Source organism: Schistocerca nitens, chromosome 1, assembly GCF_023898315.1.
Source record: "Schistocerca nitens isolate TAMUIC-IGC-003100 chromosome 1, iqSchNite1.1, whole genome shotgun sequence".
In the NCBI taxonomy this organism is placed as follows: Eukaryota; Metazoa; Arthropoda; class Insecta; order Orthoptera; family Acrididae; genus Schistocerca; species Schistocerca nitens.
Genome location: NC_064614.1, coordinates 555,809,939 through 555,821,348, shown reverse-complemented (window position 1 = coordinate 555,821,348; position 11,410 = coordinate 555,809,939). Strand labels below are relative to the sequence as shown.

The 11,410-nt window shown below is 46.1% G+C and overlaps 1 protein-coding gene across 1 annotated transcript; it reads right to left on the bottom strand.

Annotated features, from left to right (window-relative positions):
- Positions 1 to 4,656: 4,656 nt before the first annotated feature.
- On the bottom strand, positions 4,657 to 8,475 carry LOC126260123 (proline-rich protein 2-like). Its single transcript, XM_049957407.1, has 2 exons — positions 8,346 to 8,475; positions 4,657 to 5,282 (listed from the first exon to the last, which is right to left on the bottom strand). Exons 1-2 carry the CDS (start codon positions 8,473 to 8,475, stop codon positions 4,657 to 4,659), a joined length of 756 nt encoding a protein of 251 aa, XP_049813364.1.
- Between the last annotated feature and the right edge of the window lie 2,935 nt (positions 8,476 to 11,410).

Below are 11,410 nucleotides of genomic sequence, written 5' to 3'. Positions count from 1 at the left end.
AGACTGCGATGGAGCTCCGTATGCCACGGCAAACTGGCTGACACTGACGGCGGCGGTGCACAAATGCTGCGCAGCTAGCGCCATTCGACGGCCAACACCGCGGTTCCTGGTGTGTCCGCTGTGCCGTGCGTGTGATCATTGCTTGTATAGCCCTCTCGCAGTGTCCGGAGCAAGTATGGTGGGTCTGACAGACCGGTGTCAATGTGTTCTGTTTTCCATTTCCAGGAGTGTATAATAAATTCTCGTAACGCGTTATGTGTAACTGGCGCAATTTCCATTATTTAAATCATGAATGTCACTTACAGGCTTTCCTGAATCATCTAATGTCATGAACGAAATGAAGGTTTTATGTGTGACTTGATAGAATTTTTGTAAATGTTAGCAATGTTAGGCATGAATTATAAAAAGGAAATCAAAACCGAATATTTCATTCGCGCGGTGGCAACCGATAAAATAAATACAAGCAGAAATGAACGGTATGAAAAACTGCACGCAGTTTTGAAAGATCGTTTCTCGAGAGAAACGTGTTTATAGTTCAGAGAAAACTTTTGTATGTATTATTAATTCAATCTGCATATACATGTTGTAAAATTACATGTTATTATGTATTTTTATGTCATGAAGTTAGATTTTCAAAATTCAAAATGGCAGACCAAAAACTATTTTTCGACCAATTGTGCGCAAAGTTTGACCAAAAAAAGTGTTTTAGTTACTTTTGTTTAGCCTGCCGTTCCAGCATTGTATGTTAACCCCTCCCCTAACTCGAGTTTTTCCTGGAGAGCGATTCCCTCATTCTTCTTGGCGATAAAATCCGATCTGGCTGACATGCACACGCTACTTTCAGCAGCCTGCACACGTTGTTTGTCAGCTTTTTCGGCGAATATGTTTGCCTACATACTGCAATATAAATCATTTCGCGAACGTGCGTCTACCTGAGCCGGGCGCCTCCAGCTGAGAGTGTTCCACGGCGGCCGTGACACTGCTTTGAACACTGGGCTGTAATAATTTTTGTAACGTACGAATTAAAAAAACCTTTTCGTTCCAACATTCTAGACACATATACCTTTAAAACATGCAATTTAAGAAAACGAATTTTCGAACATTTTGAATGAAAACCTGGCCTTAATGAGCACCCCCAGATGTGCAAATAAAAATAAAACAATAATTTATTCTAATAGATAACATCGATTTAAAATATTTGAATTTTTTTCATCTTTACCTGATTAAGCACATCATTAATCACGAATTGTGAAAAGTCAATTTTTTTTAAAAGTAGTTAGTCAAAAGCATTAAATAAGAGAAATAGCTGTAGACCAGACATGCTTTACAACTCATGAATAACCAGGCATAATTTTGCAAAATAAAATAACATTTAAATACTTTATATCTATATTACCTGCTAAAATACACAGCGTGACAGAAAACTTGAAGCACCCAGAAGACGTGGTCGGAAGTCAACGCAATTTCGTATACATTCATACGAGTGATCGCTGTAAAACACACGAAGATGCCACTTACTCGTCTGGGACAGCGTACTCAGCACGTGACATAGCTTGATCAGTCAATATAGAGAAAGCCATTCCCACGGATGAAGAATGGTGTTGTGACGCTACAACGCAGTCCTTGCTATGAATTTTTTCGCTTACTTAACACATGAAACTGTTGTATACGACGTATTGTCTAGTGTAAACATGTATTGTAAATACTATGTTTAAATTATGTTATATTTAACACTGGCATGTCAGGGCATATTTAGTTAACGTTGAAGTCAGAGAGATTGTTTTGTCGTGCCGCTGGGCGCGGGAGCGCGCCAGTGGGTAGTAGAAGCAGTGAAGCCGTGCTCGGAGTAAGACGTATAGTCGAGTGCTGCTATTACTAGCTGTGTTACATCTAACGGCTAGTGTGTGGATCTAAGTACGACGGGAAAGTAATGGTCGGCGTATCTGGAAGCATGGCCGGGCAAGTTATTATGGAATAATGGGCACAGTGCTGAAGAAACGAGGACTTAAATGTGAAGCGCACTGTGGGCCCAAGTCGCAACAGTAGAAGCCCGATACCACATTGTGTCCCTGCCGTGGACTTCCGTCGATCCACCGACAACGAGGGAAGTAAGATCTACGTAATTTTCGTAGGATAAAATTATAGAAGGCTTGCCAGTGACTGTGCTTTTCTCTGAAGTTGAACAATTAATAACAAGCACTTTATAATCGAAGTGCTGCAGTTACATTCCACCCGACAATAACACCAAGTAGGTTCCTTCCGATCCTTACCTTACTGAACCGAGTGTGTCACGCCATTATCAAGAGAAAATATACTAATTATCAAATTATTTGCATAGACGGTGAAGAGTAAATTTCAGATTGGTTATCGTAGTTAATTGTTGCACTTAATAAGCTTACGCCAACCTTAGTAACTTAATAATAGACTGAAGTAATAAATTTGATTATTAAGATTTATTTCAATGCATATTCAGCTGAAGTTAGTTCAAGGATATTTCATGAAACAATAAAGCTTATTCCACTTGACAATCCCCCAATTAATGAATTATTATCATTCAAAACACAGTTAATCAATTATTGGCAATATATTTCATTATCAGTAGATTAAACTGTGCAAAGTACCTAATTTTAAAGTCAGAATGACAGTCCATTATTCAAAATCTCTATAGATAATTATGTGTTGTCAGCATTGCACTTAGCTGACAAATTATGAACAAAATAATTATCAAAATACTTATTGAAAGTTAACCATTAATGTTTAAGTGTAGTTAGATTGTTATGACATTGTTTCATATGACTACTGAGCCTGACACAGCACTTACGTAAAAGTTCCCGTTCCACCTGCTGCGCTACAAACAGGTAAACTTTATTTTTGTCACAATTATTCACGTACTTAACTGTACTGTCGCTCATCAGTTGAGCTGGCTACCGATTTTTTAATTGATTTTACGACTTAAACATTTCTTTCAGCAAAATTTCCACTGGCAAAATTTATTTCCAAATTATTTCCATTATTTCATTTACCGATCATTATTGAATGAAATTACTCATTCAATAACGATCAAGTTATAACGTCTCCTGTTTCCCGCGGAATAATCATTATTTACTTCGAATTCGGATGCCTTATCCCGACGCGGGTCAAAATTCGTAATTCACAGTCATTGTCAACTAGTAATTTCCTAAATCCCGGGAAGCACGGGGGTGTTATAGTGTGAGTACATGACTGGTTGTTGGAGGTGTCTAACATAACTGGGAATTTTCAAATCGAGCTCTCAACTCAGCATGCCCAGAGGACATGCTCACACCTACAGATTTTAGCTGTAACGAGCAAGTAGTGACCACATGGAATCAAGACAAGACTGTTGATAGAAGAGTAGGCACGGATTCTTCCAGAACAGCAACGATATTTCGACTGGCTGCGACGAATAGACGCACGAGACCATTCGAAATTCAAAAAGAGTCTACAGACATCGTCATCACAGACCTTCTGGAACAAATTACTGGAAGTAGGGTTGACATCTCGAGTTTCCGAGTGTCGTTTACCGTGGACACTACATTATATACAAAAAAAAAAAAAAAAAAACTTTCATGGTATAGATCCGGATGCGTCTGCGACACTGTATGTGTTGTGTTTGCGATGAATCTCGTTTCTGTCTGTACATATTGGATCAATGCCAACGTATCCATAGACGACATGCTGTAAGATCACAGGAAGCAGCTGTTCCTGAAACCCATACCACTTTAATTACTGGAATCGTTGTGCGGCGAGCTCTTGCATACGACGTGAGGACTGCTGGAAAGAGGTTGAATGCTCATCAGTAAGTAGCAAGACTGGCAAACACTGTGTGATACTCCTCAGGGTACCGAGCGACATACTCTAGCAGGATAATGCAAGACCCCCACACCCCACTTTAACGCCTTCAACAGTGTGCGGATCCTTGAATGGTCAGCCGGGTCTTCTGATCACCAATAGAGTATGTTTGGAGAGCGATGGGAGTTCTTAGATCCCTCACGTGGGAGAGGGGGGGGGGTTACTTTGACGCCACCACTAAGGTTCAAAAATGGTTCAAATGGCTCTGAGCACTATGGGACTTAACTTCTGAGGTCATCAGTCCCCTAGAACTTAGAACTACTTAAACCTAACTAACCTAAGTTTTGTGGCGGCGTTCGTAGAGACAAACAATTCGCTGTAGAAACGGCTTACGAAGTCACCGCCACACTTTTAATAGTGGGCCGACCGGTCCGCTGGAACAGTGAACAGAAAGATGAAAACCCAAACACTCTGATTAAATAAAAGTCGGTACTTATCTTTATTAACGAAGATACAGGAACACAGTAATGAACTCCGTGTCTACAGAAATCTGTCTAGTTCGAGTCGGAGCGGCTAGGTCAGCGTCGGCTGACGACAAACAACAAATCTGCTGCGATGAACACACAACTGACTAGCAAGTACACAATTCGGTGGCGAGTATACAACTGAGCGGCGAATACAGAACTGTCCTAGCGCTCGCGACTCCAGCGCTTAAGAAGCCAGAAGCCAGCGGTGGCGCGCGCAGACTTGCCGCGATTTCCTGTCTCGCTGGCGCTGCTTATGCGGACGGCGTCCGGACTTTGATGCTGCCAACCTTTTGGCAGCGGGCTCGGGTGGCATTACTGGCTAGGATATAACACTCCTCCCCCCCAAATCGCCGCACTGTCGTTGAATAATGACGTGGCGAGCGTCGACGGCGGGGGAGGGGTCTGGCCGCAGGCGTAGCAGAAGAGGCCGGGGCGGAGACTGTTGTCGGTGGCAGTCCCCGGTCCGCACCCCAGCATTGGCCGCGCGGGGCCTCGGGAAACACCGACTGAAACCGAGGTCAGGGTGCACGCCTGTGACCACGGGCGCAGCTTCTGGTACTGGACGCGACGGGGCGTCGGGACCCACGAAGAGAGGCAGCGTCTCCTGACGCTGCGTCGACGGCTGCCGAGTGGGCGCCAGACAAGGCGCTGCGGTGTCAGACTCCTTGGGGGTGCCCAAGGAAAGCGGCTGCAGGACAGGCTGCACAGCCACCGCTTGGGAAGGCGGCCCGGCTGAGGGGTCGACGTCCATCAGCTCCGAAGGCGGTGGCGACTGAAGAGGGACCGCAGGCGCCGGAGCGACCACCTGGGGCGCTCCCGGATGAAGCTGCGCGGGAGGCATCAACGGGACGGGCTGTCGGCGTGGTAGCGACGACGGCTGCTGCTGCTGCCCTGGGGGCGGCAGCGAAGTCGGAAGGCGCGGCTGGAACCCGCCGCGGACCAAATCTGTGGACAAAGAACGAGCGGCAGAATCCGGGCGGCCAGCGCGGCGCAACTGGTTCTGATGCCTCCTGTGCACCCCAGTAGCACCTTGAACAGTATAAAAACCGCGACCCTGGACACTTATCACGGTACCACGTTCCCAACGACGGCGACCGGGATAAACTCTGAAAAAAACGGCGTCGTTGCGCTGAAAACGAGTGCGATGCTGAGAAGCGGCGGGTCGATCCGGGGGGTGCAACAACCGTAGTAGGGTGCGATGACGACGGCCGTGGAGAAGCTCCGCAGGCGAAGGGCCGTCGCGTGGCGTGGTCCGGTACGACGACAGGAACGTGATGAGGGCCTGCTGACGAGAGTGCGTAGCACGAAGGCGGTCCATATGATCCTTGAATGTGCGTACAAAACGTTCCGCTGCACCATTCGATTGAGGGTGGAACGGCGGAGTAAGAACATGGCGAATGCCATTGGCAGAACAAAAACTTTCAAATTCAGCAGAGGTAAATTGTGGACCATTGTCAGACACTAAAACTTCTGGAAGACCCTCAATACAAAAAATTGAAGTCAACGCCTGTATAGTTTGTGCAGACGTTGTAGACTGCATGGGCACAACAAACGGAAAATGACTAAATGCATCTATCACGATGAGCCAACGAGAATTCCAATATGGACCAGCGAAATCAATATGTACTCGCTGCCAGGGACCGGCAGGGCGTGCCCACTCAAAATAGCGTTGAGGCGGAGCAGCTTGGTGTTCGGCACACGTCGAACAATCTGTAGACATCTGCGTAATCTGCTTATCAATACCGATCCATGTACAATGACGGCGGGCAAGCTGCTTGGTGCGGACCACTCCCCAAAGACCTTGATGCAACAAGTCGAGGACCTTGGATTGGAGCACTTGGGGAACCAGTACACGAAGCTGGTCATTCTCGGTGCGTAACAGCAAAACTCCGTGCGAAACAGACAACAGATGACGTTGCGGATAATAGCGACGAACCACAGGATCCGATATGTCCTTTGCCTTGGACGGCCAACCACTTTGAACAAAACGTAATAGTAAACTCAGATCAGGATCCGTAGCTGTCTCACGTGCCACCTGACGATAATCAATCGGAAAATCCCGGAGGGATTGATGCTCATCGGCGTCAATCTGATGGCAAGAGTCGTCAGAGGAATCGAAGACATCATCCGCAGCAATCGGCAATCTAGAAAGCGCGTCAGCGTTGGCATGCTGAGCTGTAGGGCGATACAGTATCTCATACTGGTATTGTGATAACAAAAGAGCCCAACGTTGTAGTCTCTGAGCTGTTCGCTGAGGAACTGGTTTAGGCGGATGAAACAGTGACGTCAGGGGCTTGTGATCTGTTACTAAATAGAATGGTCTACCATAGAGGTAGTGATGGAATTTTGTGACACCGAACACAATAGCCAACGCTTCCTTGTCCAATTGGCTATAATTACACTGAGCTTTGTTTAGCAATTTAGATGTGAACGCAATAGGACGTTCGGTGTTACCGACTCGGTGAGACAACACAGCACCGGGGCCGAAAGAAGAGGCATCACAAGCTAACACCAGAGGCTTGTTAGGGTCGTAATGGACCAGACAACGATCATTCAATAAAGCCTCTTTAAGCTGCTGAAAGGCTGATTGGCAATCAGCTGACCACACAAACGGAACATTCTTACGGCGGAGACGATGCAACGGTGCAGCAATCTGTGATGCATTAGGTATAAACCTAATATAATATGTCAATTTGCCAAGAACTGCTTGCAATTCATGCAGATTGCGAGGGGCGGGCAAATCACGAATAGCTGCTAAATGTGACTGGGAGGGATGAATGCCTTGAGCATTAATAACATGTCCCAGATACTCCATCTCCGTAAGGAAAAATGAACATTTATCGATGTTGCAACGTAGGCCTGCCTGAGACAACACTGTAAACAAACACTCCAAATTACGGAAATGTTCAGCAGGCGTCCGACCGGACACAACAATATCGTCTAAATAGTTGCAACACGATGGCACATTAGCCAGAAGTTGTGACAAAAAACGCTGAAAAACAGCTGGAGCTGACGCACAACCAAAAGGCAAACGCAGAAAACAGAACAACCCCAACGACGTGTTTATGACAAAATACTGTTGTGATTGCTCGTCGAGGGGCAATTGCAAATATGCTTCACGGAGATCAATTTTGGAAAAGAAACGAGCTTCCCCTAACTTATCCATCAGCTCGTCCGGTCTAGGCAAAGGAAAAGAATCAATGACAGTCTGAGGATTAACTGTCGACTTAAAATCAGCACACAAACGTAACTTGCCAGACGGTTTCTTTATAATAACTAAGGGAGAAGCCCACTGGCTCGCTGAAACGGGTTGAATAACACCGTTGTTTTGCCAACGACGAAGTTCATCTGCTACAGGTGCCCGGAGGGCGTGAGGCACTGGACGAGCACGAAAAAATCGAGACTGAGCATTATCTTTTAACGTAATATGAGCGGCAAAGTTCGCAGCACAACCTAGTTCGTCTTTAAATATGTCACTGTATTGTTTACACAAATCGGTTATGCTGTCTTGAGGAACAACAACAGAATTAATTTGCAACACATTGTCTGGGATAGACAGGCCAAACAAGTCAAAACAGTCTAATCCGAAAATGTTTACACTGTCTGTAGCGCGGAGCACTGTGAATGAAACTGTTTTTGTATTGCCACGGAATGTGGCTGGCACGCTACATAAACCTAACACAGGAATTTGTTCTCCACTATAAGTAGCCAAAGAATGTTTTGCCGCTGAAAGTTTAGGGCGGCCGATAGCCGCATACGTAGCACTATTTATGAGAGTCACAGACGAACCAGTGTCTAATTGAAAATTGAAGGTCTTATCCTGGATGCGTAGCTTCACAAATAGTTTATTACACTGTCTCTGGATCGGTGCAGCGGAGGCGGAAGACACAAAATCAGCGCGTTTAGCGCGTGTTCGCTGCTTACGACAACTCGTGGGTTGGGCGGGTGGAACAACAACTCCCGCTTCACTTGCAGTCTGTACATTACTTTTTACAGCGTTTGAATTACGCTTGGGTCGCATAGCAGAGGGCTGGGTGGGTGGCTTATTGCGAACAAGTTTATTACCCACACGAACCGTGAAAGAGTCTTTAAACGCGACCTTCTGGGCGGGCTGGCTTTGAAGAACATGAATATCCATGGGCTGGGCAGCACTAGAATTGTTCTTGCGTTTACGCAAACAAACAGTCTGGATGTGTCCTTTCCTTTGACAAAAGTGACAAACCGCGTTTCTTAACGGGCAACGTTCACGAGGATGACCAAGAACACACTTAGGGCAAGACTTAACTCTATCATTTTGCACACGCGGCTGACGAATGTGTTTAACATGACGCGGCCGGCTAGTGTTTACAGTCTGACTCTGCCGGTGGGGCCGCGGGCGTGACATAACTTGCTTAGCACAGGCAATTTGAGAAATACATGGCTAATCTAACTCAGCATAGTCAAAAGTATCTTGGGCTTCAATAATGTTCATCACAGTCTCTAATGACGGGTCAGGCAACTTTAAGATAGCAGCACGAATACGAGAATCTGCAATGTTTTGAGTAATAGCGTCTCGTAACATGACATCACTGTAGGAAGCTCCACACACACAATTAAATCGGCACTGACGGGTGAGGCCCCGTAAATCTGTTAACCACTGTTTATTAGATTGATGTGGCAGTTTCTTTAATCTGAAGAACTTGAATCTGGCTGCTGCCACATGAACTCGCGACTCGAAATACTCAGCAAGCTTGTTAACAACAACGTCATAGTCTAAAGCTTCTGGCTTGGATTCCGGGAACAACTTACAAAGTAGTCGACAGACTTCCACGCCTGCAGTGGAAATTAAATAAAGTTGCCGCTCAGTACCCGTGATTTTGTAGACTGTCATGTGCGCCTGCAACTGCGCGAAATATTCTCGCCATTCTTCTCTTGATGCATCAAAAGCACGGAAAGGTGGTGCTGCCTGTGCTTGTTCCTGTTGTGTTGGAGGATTAGCCGCTTGTTTGGCGATTGCTTCCACCAGACTTTGTATTTGCTGACTCTGTAACAAGATCAACTGTTGTAATTCGGCAGACATAGTGAACACAAATTAAACCAGCCCCCAAAATTTTATCGCTATAATTAGTATAAACAGAAACAAGTTGAACCAGCCCTGCACACGAGTTCGGAAGCCCTTGTCGCCAGTTTTGTGGCGGCGTTCGTAGAGACAAACAATTCGCTGTAGAAACGGCTTACGAAGTCACCGCCACACTTTTAATAGCGGGCCGACCGGTCCGCTGGAACAGTGAACAGAAAGATGAAAACCCAAACACTCTGATTAAATAAAAGTCGGTACTTATCTTTATTAACGAAGATACAGAAACACAGTAGTGAACTCCGTGTCTACAGAAATCTGTCTAGTTCGAGTCGGAGCGGCTAGGTCAGCGTCGGCTGACGACAAACAACAAATCTGCTGCGATGAACACACAACTGACTAGCAAGTACACAATTCGGTGGCGAGTATACAACTGAGCGGCGAATACAGAACTGTCCTAGCGCTCGCGACTCCAGCGCTTAAGAAGCCAGAAGCCAGCGGTGGCGCGCGCAGACTTGCCGCGATTTCCTGTCTCGCTGGCGCTGCTTATGCGGACGGCGTCCGGACTTTGATGCTGCCAACCTTTTGGCAGCGGGCTCGGGTGGCATTACTGGCTAGGATATAACACTAAGGACATCACACACATCCATGCCCGAGACATGATTCGAACCTGCGACCGTAGTGGTCGCGCGGTTCCAGACTGTAGCGCCTAGAACCGATCGGCCACCCTGGCCGGCATTAGGGGCAGAGTGTATTCGTGCTTGTGCAGGTCACAACTCATACTGGTTATGGTCGTCAGTTTCTAATGGAATGAAAGTCTAAGCATTTAATCTCCATTATATAATTTCCTTTACAGCAAATTGGTGCTTCACAGTACAACACTTTCAGTTTTCATCAGTGTATGTTTTTGGCTGGTAGTCTGCAGCTTCAAACTTCTGTAATTCCTAAACATGCTACAATAAATACAAGCTAAAGTTCCAACGTAGAGTGACGTAGGAGACCCATTATGTAAACCCTCAACACGTCTTATGTCACTTGTTTGAAAATTATATTTGATGAAGTGTTTCGGCCGCAACGCTTCATCAGAACATCTACAAAGTGAATCCTAATTTACCTGGAATACCTAGCGACACATTTACATAAATTGAGAGTAAAATATTTAAAAAGATCCCCAAAAATTATTTTTAATTCGTATAAAATGCCGTGATATAAGGGATGGTAAAAAAGTTTCCCTTCGAAGGGTGTACTGTCCAGAATCGGTATGCCTATCAGGCAAAATCGTCGTGAGCACTGAGGCAATCGTCACACCGACGCACCAGGTTGAAGGTATCACTTTGGTCAAACACCGTGTCCTTCCGCGTGAACAAGTCCGTAACTGGCTGCTGCACATCCTCGTCCGACACGAATCGTCGACTCTTCAAGGCGTTTTTTAAGGGAGCAGAAGCGTGATAACCGTATGCGGAGAGATCAGGACTGTAGGGCGGGGACGGCTGTGGTGGCAGAGCGGTTCTAGGCGCTTCAGTCCGGGACCGCGCTGCTGCTATGGTCGCAGGTTCGAATCCTGCCTCGGGCATGGATGTGTGTGATGTCCTTAGGTTAGTTAGGTGTAAGTAGTTCTAAGTCTAGGGGACTGATGACCTCAGATGTTAAGTCCCATTTGTAGGGCGGGTGTTCGAGTGTCTCCCATTTGACTGACTGGCCACCCCAGATCGACCGGCGTCTTTCATTGAATCGTGACCAGCACTGAACTTGTCGTAGCATGCCACAATGATAGTTTACGGCAGACACGCTGCCCCATACACATTCTTCATCCTCCGATGGATATCTAGCGGTGTTTGTCTTTCGTCAGCAATGAAAAGAGGAACAGAGCGTTGGTCCTGTTTCGACGAATTTGGTAATAACGTCACCATAGTTCACGTTCCCAGATTTACCGCACGCACGAATGCCACACTAATCCCTTCCGTACATGTCGGTGCTCATATACCAGCGTCGTAGTCGCGATACCTTGCATATACGC